At 50.6% G+C, this 16,528-nt stretch overlaps 1 protein-coding gene across 1 annotated transcript in view; it reads left to right on the forward strand.

Annotated features, from left to right (window-relative positions):
• The window catches only part of smarcd3 (SWI/SNF related, matrix associated, actin dependent regulator of chromatin, subfamily d, member 3), a 76,783-nt gene that overhangs the window by 40,062 nt on the left and 20,193 nt on the right, over nt 1–16,528 (forward strand). The window contains exons 6-8 of the mRNA XM_031903937.1: nt 2,738–2,860; nt 2,953–3,048; nt 4,196–4,342. Coding sequence (XP_031759797.1) covers nt 2,738–2,860; nt 2,953–3,048; nt 4,196–4,342 — 366 coding nt within the window. The remainder of the gene's footprint in view (nt 1–2,737; nt 2,861–2,952; nt 3,049–4,195; nt 4,343–16,528) is intronic.

Here is a 16,528-nt window from a genome sequence, read left to right on the forward strand (position 1 = left end):
GGCGGCCATCTTGCAGGTATATAACATAGGGAGAGAATCCTTCCTACCAGCACCATGGCGGCCATCTTGCAGGTATATAACATAGGGATAGAATCCTACCTACCAGCACCATGGCGGCCATCTTGCAGGTATATAACATAGGGAGAGAATCCTTCCTACCAGCACCATGACGGCCATCTTGCAGGTATATAACATAGGGAGAGAATCCTTCCTACCAGCACCATGGCGGCCATCTTGCAGGTATATAACATAGGGATAGAATCCTACCTACCAGCACCATGGCGGCCATCTTGCAGGTATATAACATAGGGAGAGAATCCTTCCTACCAGCACCATGACGGCCATCTTGCAGGTATATAACATAGGGAGAGAATCCTTCCTACCAGCACCATGGCAGCCATCTTGTAGGGATATAATATAGGGAGAGAATCCTTCCTACCAGCACCATGGCGGCCATCTTGCAGGTATATAATATAGGGAGAGAATCCTTCCTAGCAGCACCATGGCGGCCATCTTGTAGGGATATAATATAGGGAGAGAATCCTTCCTACCAGCACCATGGCTGCCATCTTGCAGGTATATAATATAGGGAGAGAATCCTTCCTACCAGCACCATGGCGGCCATCTTGCAGGTATATAATATAGGGATGGAATCCTTCCTACCAGCACCATGGCGGCCATCTTGCAGGTATATAATATAGGGATGGAATCCTTCCTACCAGCACCATGGTGGCCATCTTGCAGGTATATAATATAGGGAGAGAATCCTTCCTACCAGCACCATGGCGGCCATCTTGAAGGTATATAACATAGGGAGAGAATCCTTCCTAGCAGCACCATGGCGGCCATCTTGCAGGTATATAATATAGGGAGAGAATCCTTCCTACCAGCACCATGGCGGCCATCTTGAAGGTATATAACATAGGGAGAGAATCCTTCCTACCAGCACCATGGCTGCCATCTTGCAGGTATATAACATAGGGAGAGAATCCTTCCTACCAGCACCATGACGGCCATCTTGCAGGTATATAACATAGGGAGAGAATCCTTCCTACCAGCACCATGACAGCCATCTTGCAGGTATATAACATAGGGAGAGATTCCTTCCTACCAGCACCATGACAGCCATCTTGAAGGTATATAACATAGGGAGAGAATCCTTCCTACCAGCACCATGGCGGCCATCTTGCAGGTATATAACATAGGGAGAGATTCCTTCCTACCAGCACCATGACAGCCATCTTGAAGGTATATAACATAGGGAGAGAATCCTTCCTACCAGCACCATGGCGGCCATCTTGCAGGTATATAATATAGGGAGAGAATCCTTCCTACCAACACCATGGCGGCCATCTTGCAGGTATATAACATAGGGAGAGAATCCTTCCTAGCAGCACCACAGCAGCCATCTTGCAGGTATATAATATAGGGAGAGGATCCTTCCTACCAGCACCATGGCGGCCATCTTGCAGGTATATAATATAGGGAGAGAATCCTTCCTACCAACACCATGACAGCCATCTTGCAGGTATATAACATAGGGAGAGAATCCTTCCTACCAGCACCATGGCGGCCATCTTGCAGGTATATAATATAGGGAGAGAATCCTTCCTACCAACACCATGGCGGCCATCTTGCAGGTATATAACATAGGGAGAGAATCCTTCCTAGCAGCACCACAGCAGCCATCTTGCAGGTATATAATATAGGGAGAGGATCCTTCCTACCAGCACCATGGCGGCCATCTTGCAGGTATATAATATAGGGAGAGAATCCTTCCTACCAACACCATGGCGGCCATCTTGCAGGTATATAACATAGGGAGAGAATCCTTCCTAGCAGCACCACGGCAGCCATCTTGCAGGTATATAATATAGGGAGAGGATCCTTCCTACCAGCACCATGGCGGCCATCTTGTAGGTATATAATATAGGGAGAGAATCCTTCCTACCAGCACCATGGCGGCCATCTTGCAGGTATATAATATAGGGAGAGAATCCTTCCTACCAGCACCATGGTGGCCATCTTGCAGGTATATAATATAGGGAGAGAATCCTTCCTACCGGCACCATGACGGCCATCTTGCAGGTATATAATATAGGGAGAGAATCCTTCCTACCAGCACCATGACGGCCATCTTGTAGGGATATAATATAGGGAGAGAATCCTTCCTACCGGCACCATGGCGGCCATCTTGCAGGTATATAATATAGGGAGAGAATCCTTCCTACCCGCACCATGACGGCCATCTTGTAGGGATATAATATAGGGAGAGAATCCTTCCTACCAGCACCATGGTGGCCATCTTGCAGGTATATAATATAGGGAGAGAATCCTTCCTACCAGCACCATGACGGCCATCTTGTAGGGATATAATATAGGGAGAGAATCCTTCCTACCGGCACCATGGCGGCCATCTTGCAGGTATATAATATAGGGAGAGAATCCTTCCTACCAGCACCATGGCGGCCATCTTGCAGGTATATAATATAGGGAGAGAATCCTTCCTACCAGCAGCATGGCGGCCATCTTGCAGGTATATAATATAGGGAGAGGATCCTTCCTACCAGCAACATGGCGGCCATCTTGCAGGTATATAACATAGGGAGAGAATCCTTCCTAGCAGCACCATGGCGGCCATCTTGCAGGTATATAATATAGGGAGAGGATCCTTCCTACCAGCACCAGTGCATCATGGGGGATATGGACCAAGCACCCATGTGTTGTTCTCTTTCAGCAAAAGCGGAAGCTGCGTCTTTATATCTCCAATACGTTCAATCCTGCAAAAGCAGATGCTGATGACTCTGATGGGAGCATTGCATCCTGGGAACTGCGTGTGGAAGGAAAACTACTGGATGATGTAAGTAAGGCTTGCAAAGCTGTTGGCTCTTCAACTGGATATTGTTCCCCCTTGTTCCCCATTAACTGACCTACTGCCCCTTTATTCCTCAGCCCAGTAAGATGAAGAGAAAATTCTCCTCCTTCTTCAAGAGTTTGGTCATTGAGTTGGATAAAGACTTGTATGGGCCGGACAATCACTTGGTGGAGGTGTGTGGGGCAGAATGTGGGAGAGATACCCCATGGCAGGGGCAGGATTGTGTATGTAGGGAGGGCAGGTCAGTGTGGGTGAGTAGGGGCAGAATGTGGCAGGGATACCCCATGGCAGGGGCAGGATTGTGTATGTAGGGAGGGCAGGTCCGTGTGGGTGATTAGGGGCAGAATGTGGGAGAGATACCCCATGGCAGGGGCAGGATTGTGTATGTAGGGAGGGCAGGTCAGTGTGGGTGAGTAGGGGCAGAATGTGGGAGAGATACCCCATGGCAGGGGCAGGATTGTGTATGTAGGGAGGGCAGGTCAGTGTGGGTGAGTAGGGGCAGAATGTGGGAGAGATACCCCATGGCAGGGGCAGGATTGTGTATGTAGGGAGGGCAGGTCCGTGTGGGTGATTAGGGGCAGAATGTGGGAGAGATACCCCATGGCAGGGGCAGGATTGTGTATGTAGGGAGGGCAGGTCAGTGTGGGTGAGTAGGGGCAGAATGTGGGAGAGATACACCATGGCAGGGGCAGGATTGTGTATGTAGGGAGGGCAGGTCAGTGTGGGTGAGTAGGGGCAGAATGTGGGAGAGATACCCCATGGCAGGGGCAGGATTGTGTATGTAGGGAGGGCAGGTCAGTGTGGGTGAGTAGGGGCAGAATGTGGCAGGGATACCCCATGGCAGGGGCAGGATTGTGTATGTAGGGAGGGCAGGTCAGTGTGGGTGAGGGGCAGAATGTGGGAGAGATACCCCATGGCAGGGGCAGGATTGTGTATGTAGGGAGGGCAGGTCAGTGTGGGTAAGTAGGGGCAGAATGTGGCAGGGATACCCCATGGCAGGGGCAGGATTGTGTATGTAGGGAGGGCAGGTCAGTGTGGGTGAGTAGGGGCAGAATGTGGGAGAGATACCCCATGGCAGGGGCAGGATTGTGTATGTAGGGAGGGCAGGTCAGTGTGGGTGAGTAGGGGCAGAATGTGGCAGGGATACCCCATGGCAGGGGCAGGATTGTGTATGTAGGGAGGGCAGGTCAGTGTGGGTGAGTAGGGGCAGAATGTGGGAGAGATACCCCATGGCAGGGGCAGGATTGTGTATGTAGGGAGGGCAGGTCAGTGTGGGTGAGGGGCAAAAGAAATCTTACTGGTACCATATCCTGTATTTAGTGGCACCGGACCCCAAGTACCCAGGAGACCGATGGGTTTCAGGTGAAAAGACCAGGGGATGTGAGTGTGCGATGCACCCTCCTATTAATGCTGGACTACCAGGTACGTACTGCAGTATTACCCCTATGTACCCCTATATACCCCTATGTACCCCTATATACCCCTATATACCCCTATATACCCGTATGCACCCCTATGCACCCTTATATACCCCTATGCACCCCTATGTACCCCTATGCACCCCTATGCACCCCTATGCACCCCAATATTGTGTAGCACGCCCTGGATTCGTTTGTTGGGAATAATGGCTTGAAATGATGGCTCTGACTCACAGATTTATATATTCCACGTAGTGCCACCTATAGGCAGGCTCATAATATAGCAGCATGGATACACAATAAAATAGAGACTAAATCCTAGAGCTCTGGCCTTAAAGGGACACTAAACCCAACCGTAAAGCTTCCCCACTGCCCCCCTAGTTCTCTATAGAAGTTGATGAAAAACATAATTACACATGGAAACCAATTCCCCAATGAGAATTCTACTGACTGAAAACCTAATTAAAGATGCAAGAGAAGTTACCAATGAGAATGCTGATTCCCTGTGTCAGGCCCCTTGCTGGTACCTTACATATAGAGATAATGATGGCATTTTCCCGTCATTATATGGCACAGGAATCAGACATGGGGATAAAGGGACAGACTTGTTCAGTGCTGGGAAACTGTGCTTATTGCTCCCAACTCTTTTAAAAGGAAAAGCCTAAACAAGACTATGGGTAGAAATGTTTAGCTGTGAGTTCTGAGCCCCTGTACCAGCCCAAAGCCCCCAAAGCTCTATAGAAATAAAGCCCCATGCCCCTGAAGATGCCCACAGTAGCTCTCCATCTTTTGCCCAACTACTGCACATGCTCAGTCTGCTCTTGGCTGATGTCACTGAGCTTAGGGAGCGACTCCCAATATTCTTCTTTCCCCTGCCTGCTTGCTCTAGTCACTGCCTGTTCCCTACATGCATACAGGCCAACCAATCACAGTCCTGTCTGGCACTTTGAGCTTGGGGAGAGACTTTAGCTGAATCCTTATTGGGTGACTTTCCCCCTTGTAATGATCCCAAATACTGAGCTGTGTAACAAATATAAGTTACAAAGGTTGGAAACAGAGGCAGAAGCTGTGACAAAAGCTTTAGTCACTTTGCTGTTACAAACAGCCCCTCTGGGAATAAACTGCCCCAGTGTAAAGGCTTCTCTGTATGTAACACAGTGACTGTATCTGCCCCTTACACTCCCCCCCCCCCAGGGCTAAGGTACAGAATATTACTCACTTTAGTGCCCATCAGCCCAATAACTTCTCTGTATGTAACACAGTGAGTGTATCTGCCCCTTACACTCCCCCCCCCCAGGGCTAAGGTACAGAATATTATTCACTTTAGTGCCCATCAGCCCAATAACTTCTCTGTATGTAACACAGTGACTGTATCTGCCCCTTACACTCCCCCCCAGGGCTAAGGTACAGAATATTATTCACTTTAGTGCCCATCAGCCCAATAACTTCTCTGTATGTAACACAGTGAGTGTATCTGCCCCTTACACTCCCCCCCCCAGGGCTAAGGTACAGAATATTACTCACTTTAGTGCCCATCAGCCCAATAACTTCTCTGTATGTAACACAGTGAGTGTATCTGCCCCTTACACTCCCCCCCCCCAGGGCTAAGGTACAGAATATTATTCACTTTAGTGCCCATCAGCCCAATAACTTCTCTGTATGTAACACAGTGACTGTATCTGCCCCTTACACCCCCCCCCCCCCAGGGCTAAGGTACAGAATATTATTCACTTTAGTGCCCATCAGCCCAATAACTTCTCTGTATGTAACACAGTGACTGTATCTGCCCCTTACACCCCCCCCCCCCCAGGGCTAAGGTACAGAATATTATTCACTTTAGTGCCCATCAGCCCAATAACTTCTCTGTATGTAACACAGTGACTGTATCTGCCCCTTACACTCCCCCCCCCCCCCCCCAGGGCTAAGGTACAGAATATTATTCACTTTAGTGCCCATCAGCCCAATAACTTCTCTGTATGTAACACAGTGAGTGTATCTGCCCCTTACACTCCCCCCCAGGGCTAAGGTACAGAATATTATTCACTTTAGTGCCCATCAGCCCAATAACTTCTCTGTATGTAACACAGTGACTGTATCTGCCCCTTACACTCCCCCCCCCCCCCCCAGGGCTAAGGTACAGAATATTATTCACTTTAGTGCCCATCAGCCCAATAACTTCTCTGTATGTAACACAGTGACTGTATCTGCCCCTTACACTCCCCCCCCCCCCCCCAGGGCTAAGGTACAGAATATTATTCACTTTAGTGCCCATCAGCCCAATAACTTCTCTGTATGTAACACAGTGACTGTATCTGCCCCTTACACTCCCCCCCCCCCCAGGGCTAAGGTACAGAATATTATTCACTTTAGTGCCCATCAGCCCAATAACTTCTCTGTATGTAACACAGTGACTGTATCTGCCCCTTACACCCCCCCCCAGGGCTAAGGTACAGAATATTACTCACTTTAGTGCCCATCAGCCCAATAACTTCTCTGTATGTAACACAGTGACTGTATCTGCCCCTTACACCCCCCCCCAGGGCTAAGGTACAGAATATTACTCACTTTAGTGCCCATCAGCCCAATAACTTCTCTGTATGTAACACAGTGACTGTATCTGCCCCTTACACTCCCCCCCCAGGGCTAAGGTACAGAATATTATTCACTTTAGTGCCCATCAGCCCAATAACTTCTCTGTATGGAACACAGTGAGTGTATCTGCCCCTTACACTCCCCCCCCCCAGGGCTAAGGTACAGAATATTATTCACTTTAGTGCCCATCAGCCCAATAACTTCTCTGTATGTAACACAGTGACTGTATCTGCCCCTTACACTCCCCCCCCAGGGCTAAGGTACAGAATATTACTCACTTTAGTGCCCATCAGCCCAATAACTTCTCTGTATGTAACACAGTGACTGTATCTGCCCCTTACACCCCCCCCCAGGGCTAAGGTACAGAATATTATTCACTTTAGTGCCCATCAGCCCAATAACTTCTCTGTATGTAACACAGTGAGTGTATCTGCCCCTTACACTCCCCCCCCCCAGGGCTAAGGTACAGAATATTATTCACTTTAGTGCCCATCAGCCCAATAACTTCTCTGTATGTAACACAGTGACTGTATCTGCCCCTTACACCCCCCCCCCCCCCCCCCAGGGCTAAGGTACAGAATATTATTCACTTTAGTGCCCATCAGCCCAATAACTTCTCTGTATGTAACACAGTGAGTGTATCTGCCCCTTACACCCCCCCCCCCCCCCCCAGGGCTAAGGTACAGAATATTACTCACTTTAGTGCCCATCAGCCCAATAACTTCTCTGTATGTAACACAGTGACTGTATCTGCCCCTTACACCCCCCCAGGGCTAAGGTACAGAATATTATTCACTTTAGTGCCCATCAGCCCAATAACTTCTCTGTATGTAACACAGTGAGTGTATATTGCCTGGGTAAGGCTCCAGCTGGCAGCTGGGAAGAAAAAAAAAAGAAAAATACCTCCCGCCCGCCTAATGGCTGGGGCCAAGGAAGGGAAGCTGATTGGGCAGAAGGAGCATGTGCAAAACCCCCAACAAAAAATAAGCCGGCAGCTCTTCCCTAATGGGAACCCAGCCCCCCCCCCCCCCGCTTCCATTCAGCTTCCGCACAATTAGCAATAATCAAGCTCATTTTTTTTTTATTGAAAAATATACTTTATGATACATATATATAATATACAAAAAACAAACATTTTCTCAATCATACATCACTTTTGTACTTTCATAATAAAGCAATGGGAGTGGGGGGGAGTGGGGGGGGGGAGTGGGGTGGGGTGGGGGGGAGATGGGAAGGGGATGTGGAATTGACAGGCCCAAAGCTTTATTTTCCACTTAGACTCAGACGACAAGGGAGGGATGGGGAGAAGGAGAGGGGGTCTCAGTTGGATGTTGCAGCCCCGGGTCAGACTGGGGGTCAGCCTTGGATTGAGACCCTCAGGCAGTTCCTGGGGTACCACAAATCCTCCTTAAACAGTTCATAAGGCGCCAGGTTCCTGAATTGCCCCCTCCGTGTGAGTGCCCTGGGAAAGCCCATAAAGCACCGCGTGGGGCGTAAGGGGGCCTTGCCCATAACTGACCGCTTTACTCAGTCCATCTTGGAGCCCCACATGCATTGGAAGACTGCCCTTGTGATGGCCAGTGGGGGCCACGCTTGGGCCATGTACTGCAGGACAGGAAGGATCTCATTCCGCACCAATGTCTGACTGAGCTCAGAGTTTGTGTCTCACTATTATAAACAGGCTGTATGGCACCCCCAGGCTGTATGGCACCCCCAGTCTGTATGGCACCCCCAGGCTGTATGGCACCCCCAGGCTGTATGGCACCACCAGGCTGTATGGCACCCCCAGTCTGTATGGCACCCCCAGGCTGTATGGCACCCCCAGGCTGTGTATGGAACCCCCAGGCTGTGTGGCACCTCCAGGCTGTGTGGCACCCCCAGGCTGTATGGAACCCCCAGGCTGTATGGCACCCCCAGGCTGTATGGCACCCCCAGGCTGTGTATGGCACCCCCAGTCTGTGTATGGAACCCCCAGGCTGTGTGGCACCCCCAGGCTGTATGGCACCCCCAGGCTGTATGGCACCCCCAGGCTGTGTATGGAACCCCCAGGCTGTGTGGCACCTCCAGGCTGTGTGGCACCCCCAGGCTGTATGGAACCCCAGGCTGTATGGCACCCCCAGGCTGTATGGCACCCCCAGGCTGTATGGCACCCCCAGGCTGTATGGCACCCCCAGGCTGTGTATGGCACCCCCAGGCTGTATGGAACCCCCAGGCTGTGTATGGCACCCCCAGGCTGTATGGAACCCCCAGGCTGTGTATGGCACCCCCAGGCTGTATGGCACCCCCAGGCTGTATGGCACCCCCAGTCTGTGTATGGAACCCCCAGTCTGTGTATGGAACCCCCAGGCTGTGTGGCACCCCCAGGCTGTGTGGCACCCCCAGGCTGTGTGGCACCCCCAGGCTGTATGGCACCCCCAGGCTGTATGGCACCCCCAGGCTGTGTATGGCACCCCCAGTCTGTGTATGGCACCCCCAGGCTGTATGGCACCCCCAGGCTGTATGGCACCCCCAGGCTGTATGGCACCCCCAGGCTGTGTATGGCACCCCCAGGCTGTATGGCACCCCCAGGCTGTATGGCACCCCCAGGCTGTATGGCACCCCCAGGCTGTATGGCACCCCCAGGCTGTGTATGGCACCCCCAGTCTGTGTATGGCACCCCCAGTCTGTATGGCACCCCCAGTCTGTATGGCACCCCCAGGCTGTGTATGGCACCCCCAGTCTGTATGGCACCCCCCAGTCTGTATGGCACCCCCAGTCTGTATGGCACCCCCAGGCTGCTCAGTAACCCTTGCTTTGTGTTGGTTGTGCTGTAATGTGTAGTTAATCGCTGAGCTTGACCTTTGCGCAGTGGCGGTACCATAGCCAATAGGGTCCAACGGAGGCGGGATTATTGCTAATTGTGCGGAAGCTGGATGGAAGCGGGGGGGGGGGGTTCCCATTAGGGAAGAGCTGCTGACTTATTTTTTGTCGGGGGCTTCGCACATGCTCCTTCTGCCCAATCAGCTTCCCTTCCTTGGCCCCAGCTGGTGGGTAGGTAGGTGGGTGGGTGGGGGGTATTTCTTTTTTTTTTTTTGGCCGTTGGTAATGGCGTTGCACCCATACACTTCTGCACCCTTTTTGTGTTTGATTTGTGCACCCAGGATGGGTGTTATAGTCCTCTGGGCTTGATATTCTGCCCTAAAGGCAATGATAGAAAATGGTAGTCTTACCATCCAATAAAGCCCTATCCCCCCCATACATGTACTGCATATGGTTCCTCCCCCCCATACATGTACTGCATATGGTTCCTCCCCCCCATACATGTACTGCATATGGTTCCTCCCCCCCATACATGTACTGCATATGGTTCCTCCCCCCCATACATGTACTGCATATGGTTCCTCCCCCCCATACATGTACTGCATATGGTTCCTCCCCCCATACATGTACTGCATATGGTTCCTCCCCCCATACATGTACTGCATATGGTTCCTCCTCCCCCATACATGTACTGCATATGGTTCCTCCCCCCATACATGTACTGCATATGGTTCCTCCCCCCATACATGTACTGCATATGGTTCCTCCCCCCATACATGTACTGCATATGGTTCCTCCCCTCGGCATATCCAATGTACTGCATATTGGTTCCTCCCCACATGTCTGCATATGGTCCCCCCATGTACTGCATATGGTTCCTCCCCCATACATTACTGCATATGGTTCCTCCCCCTATACATGTACTGCATATGGTTCCCCCCCCATACATGTACTGCATATGGTTCCTCCCCCCATACATGTACTGCATATGGTTCCTCCCCCCATACATGTACTGCATATGGTTCCTCCCCCATACATGTACTGCATATGGTTCCTCCCCCCATACATGTACTGCATATGGTTCCTCCCCCCTATACATGTACTGCCATATGGTTCCTCCCCCCTATACATGTACTGCATATGGTTCCTCCCCCATACATGTACTGCATATGGTTCCTCCCCCCCCATACATGTACTGCATATGGTTTCCTCCCCCTATACATGTACTGCATATGGTTCCTCCCCCTATACATGTACTGCATATGGTTCCTCCCCCCATACATGTACTGCATATGGTTCCTCCCCCCTATACATGTACTGCATATGGTTCCTCCCCCCTATACATGTACTGCATATGGTTCCCCCCCCATACAGTACTGCATATGGTTCCTCCCCCCCATACATGTACTGCATATGGTTCTCCCCCCATACATGTACTGCATATGGTTCCTCCCCCTATACATGTACTGCATATGGTTCCCCCCCATACATGTACTGCATATGGTTCCTCCCCCCCCATACATGTACTGCATATGGTTCCTCCCCCTATACATGTACTGCATATGGTTCCTCCCCCCTATACATGTACTGCATATGGTTCCTCCCCCCATACATGTACTGCATATGGTTCCTCCCCCCCTATACATGTACTGCATATGTTCCTCCCCCCATACATGTACTGCATATGGTTCCTCCCCCCTATACATGTACTGCATATGTTCCTCCCCCCTATACATGTACTGCATATGGTTCCTCCCCCATACATGTACTGCATATGGTTCCTCCCCCCTATACATGTACTGCATATGGTTCCACCCCCCCATACATTGTACTTGCATATGGTTCCCCCCCCATACATGTACTGCATATGGTTCCTCCCCCCATACATGTACTGCATATGGTTCCTCCCCCCTATACATGTACTGCATATGGTTCCTCCCCCCTATACATGTACTGCATATGGTTCCTCCCCCCCATACATGTACTGCATATGGTTCCTCCCCCCATACATGTACTGCATATGGTTCCTCCCCCCCCATACATGTACTGCATATGGTTCCTCCCCCCTATACATGATCTGCATATGGTTCCCCCACCATACATGTATTGCATATGGTTTCCTCCCCCCATACATGTACTGCATATGGTTCCTCCCCCCTATACATGTACTGCATATGGTTCCTCCCCCCCATACATGTATTGCATATGGTTCCCCCCACCTATACATGTATTGCATATGGTTCCTCCCCCCATACATGTACTGCATATGGTTCCTCCCCCCTATACATGTACTGCATATGGTTCCTCCCCCCCATACATGTATTGCATATGGTTCCTCCCCCCCCATACATGTATTGCATATGGTTCCCCCCCCATACATGTATTGCATATGGTTCCCCCCCCCCCCATACATGTATTGCATATGGTTCCCCCCCCCCATACATGTATTGCATATGGTTCCTCCCCCCATACATGTACTGCATATGGTTCCCCCCCCCATACATGTACTGCATATGGTTCCTCCCCCCCCATACATGTACTGCATATGGTTCCTCCCCCCATACATGTACTGCATATGGTTTCCCCCCCCCCCATACATGTACTGCATATGGTTCCTCCCCCTATACATGTACTGCATATGGTTCCTCCCCCCCCATACATGTACTGCATATGGTTCCTCCCCCCCCATACATGTACTGCATATGGCTCCTCCCCCATACATGTACTGCATATGGTCCCCCCCCATATATGTACTGCATATGGTTCCTCCCCCCCCATACATGTACTGCATATGGTTCCTCCCCCCTATACATGTACTGCATATGGTTCCTCCCCCCCATACATGTACTGCATATGGTTCCCCCCCATACATGTACTGCATATGGTTCCTCCCCCCCCATACATGTACTGCATATGGTTCCTCCCCCCCCATACATGTACTGCATATGGTTCCTCCCCCCATACATGTACTGCATATGGTTCCTCCCCCCATACATGTACTGCATATGGTTCCTCCCCCATACATGTACTGCATATGGTTTCCTCCCTCCCATACATGTACTGCATATGGTTCCTCCCCCCCATACATGTACTGCATATGGTTCCTCCCCCCCATACATGTACTGCATATGGTTCCTCCCCCCATACATGTACTGCATATGGTTCCTCCCCCCATACATGTACTGCATATGGTTCCTCCCTCCCATACATGTACTGCATATGGTTCCTCCCCCCCATACATGTACTGCATATGGTTCCTCCCCCCCCCATACATGTACTGCATATGGTTCCTCCCCCCATACATGTACTGCATATGGTTCCTCCCCCCCCATACATGTATTGCATATGGTTCCTCCCCCCATACATGTACTGCATATGGTTCCCCCCCCATACATGTACTGCATATGGTTCCTCCCCCCCCATACATGTATTGCATATGGTTCCCCCCCCATACATGTATTGCATATGGTTCCCCCCCCCCCCATACATGTATTGCATATGGTTCCCCCCCCCATACATGTATTGCATATGGTTCCTCCCCCCATACATGTACTGCATATGGTTCCCCCCCCCATACATGTACTGCATATGGTTCCCCCCCCATACATGTACTGCATATGGTTCCTCCCCCCCCCATACATGTACTGCATATGGTTCCTCCCCCCTATACATGTACTGCATATGGTTCCTCCCCCCTATACATGTACTGCATATGGTTCCTCCCCCCATACATGTACTGCATATGGTTCCTCCCCCCTATACATGTACTGCATATGGTTCCTCCCTCCCCTATACATGTACTGCATATGGTTCCTCCCCCCATACATGTACTGCATATGGTTCCTCCCCCCTATACATGTACTGCATATGGTTCCTCCCCCCATACATGTACTGCATATGGTTCCTCCCCCCATACATGTACTGCATATGGTTCCTCCCCCCATACATGTACTGCATATGGTTCCTCCCCCCTATACATGTACTGCATATGGTTCCTCCCCCCCCATACATGTACTGGCATATGGTTCCACCCCCCCATACATGTACTGCATATGGTTCCCCCCCCATACATGTACTGCATATGGTTCCTCCCCCCATACATGTACTGCATATGGTTCCTCCCCCCTATACATTGTACTGCATATGGTTCCTCCCCCCTATACATGTACTGCATATGGTTCCTCCCCCCCATACATGTATTGCATATGGTTCCTCCCCCCCATACATGTATTGCATATGGTTCCCCCCACCATACATGTATTGCATATGGTTCCTCCCCCCATACATGTACTGCATATGGTTCCTCCCCCCCATACATGTATTGCATATGGTTCCTCCCCCCCATACATGTATTGCATATGGTTCCCCCCCCATACATGTATTGCATGTATTGCGGGGGGGGGGGGGTTCCCATTAGGGAAGAGCTGCTGACTTATTTTTTGTCGGGGGCTTCGCACATGCTCCTTCTGCCCAATCAGCTTCCCTTCCTTGGCCCCAGCTGGTGGGTAGGTAGTGGGTGGGTGGGGGGTATTTCTTTTTTTTTTTTTTGGCCGTTGGTAATGGCGTTGCACCCATACACTTCTGCACCCTTTTTGTGTTTGATTTGTGCACCCAGGATGGGTGTTATAGTCCTCTGGGCTTGATATTCTGCCCTAAAGGCAATGATAGAAAATGGTAGTCTTACCATCCAATAAAGCCCTATCCCCCCCATACATGTACTGCATATGGTTCCTCCCCCCCCATACATGTACTGCATATGGTTTCCTCCCCCCCATACATGTACTGCATATGGTTCCTCCCCCCATACATGTACTGCATATGGTTCCTCCCCCCATACATGTACTGCATATGGTTCCTCCCCCCCATACATGTACTGCATATGGTTCCTCCTCCCCCATACATGTACTGCATATGGTTCCTCCCCCCATACATGTACTGCATATGGTTCCTCCCCCCATACATGTACTGCATATGGTTCCTCCCCCCATACATGTACTGCATATGGTTCCTCCCCCCATACATGTACTGCATATGGTTCCTCCCCCCATACATGTACTGCATATGGTTCCTCCCCCCTATACATGTACTGCATATGGTTCCCCCCCCATACATGTACTGCATATGGTTCCCCCCCCATACATGTACTGCATATGGTTCCTCCCCCCCATACATGTACTGCATATGGTTCCTCCCCCCTATACATGTACTGCATATGGTTCCCCCCCCATACATGTACTGCATATGGTTCCCCCCCCATACATGTACTGCATATGGTTCCTCCCCCCCATACATGTACTGCATATGGTTCCTCCCCCCCATACATGTACTGCATATGGTTCCTCCCCCCATACATGTACTGCATATGGTTCCTCCCCCTATACATGTACTGCATATGGTTCCCCCCCATACATGTACTGCATATGGTTCCTCCCCCCCCCCATACATGTACTGCATATGGTCCTCCCCCCTATACATGTACTGCATATGGTTCCTCCCCCCTATACATGTACTGCATATGGTTCCTCCCCCCATACATGTACTTGCATATGGTTCCCCCCCTATACATGTACTGCATATGGTTCCTCCCCCCTATACATGTTACTGCATATGGTTCCTCCCCCCCATTACATGTACTGCATATGGTTTCCTCCCCCTATACATGTACTGCATATGGTTTCCTCCCCCCATACATGTACTGCATATGGTTCCTCCCCCCTATACATGTACTGCATATGGTTCCTCCCCCCTATACATGTACTGCATATGGTTCCTCCCCCCATACATGTACTGCATATTGGTTCCTCCCCCCTATACATGTACTGCATATGGTTCCACCCCCCCCATACATGTACTGCATATGGTTCCCCCCCATACATGTACTGCATATGGTTCCTCCCCCCATACATGTACTGCATATGGTTCCTCCCCCCTATACATGTACTTGCATATGGTTCCTCCCCCCTATACATGTACTGCATATGGTTCCTCCCCCCCATACATGTACTGCATATGGTTCCTCCCCCCATACATGTACTGCATATGGTTCCTCCCCCCCCATACATGTACTGCATATGGTTCCTCCCCCCTATACATGTACTGCATATGGTTCCCCCCACCATACATGTATTGCATATGGTTCCTCCCCCCATACATGTACTGCATATGGTTTCCTCCCCCTATACATGTACTGCATATGGTTCCTCCCCCCCATACATGTATTGCATATGGTTCCCCCCACCATACATGTATTGCATATGGTTCCTCCCCCCATACATGTACTGCATATGGTTCCTCCCCCCTATACATGTACTGATATGGTTCCTCCCCCCATACATGTATTGCATATGGTTCCTCCCCCCCATACATGTATTGCATATGGTTCCCCCCCCATACATGTATTGCATATGGTTCCCCCCCCCCATACATGTATTGCATATGGTTCCTCCCCCCATACATGTATGCATATGGTTCCTCCCCCCATACATGTACTGCATATGGTTCCCCCCCCATACATGTACTGCATATGGTTCCTCCCCCCCCATACATGTACTGCATATGGTTCCTCCCCCATACATGTACTGCATATGGTTCCCCCCCCCCATACATGTACTGCATATGGTTCCTCCCCTATACATGTACTGCATATGGTTCCTCCCCCCCCATACATGTACTGCATATGGTTCCTCCCCCCTACATGTACTTGATATGGTTCCCCACATGTACTGCATATGGTTCCTCCCCCTCATACATGTACTGCATATGGTTCCCCCCCCATACATGTACTGCATATGGTTCCTCCCCCCCATACCATGTACTGCATATGTTCTCCCCCCATACATGTACT

This window comes from Xenopus tropicalis, chromosome 6, assembly GCF_000004195.4.
Source record: "Xenopus tropicalis strain Nigerian chromosome 6, UCB_Xtro_10.0, whole genome shotgun sequence".
Classification (NCBI taxonomy): domain Eukaryota; kingdom Metazoa; phylum Chordata; class Amphibia; order Anura; family Pipidae; genus Xenopus; species Xenopus tropicalis.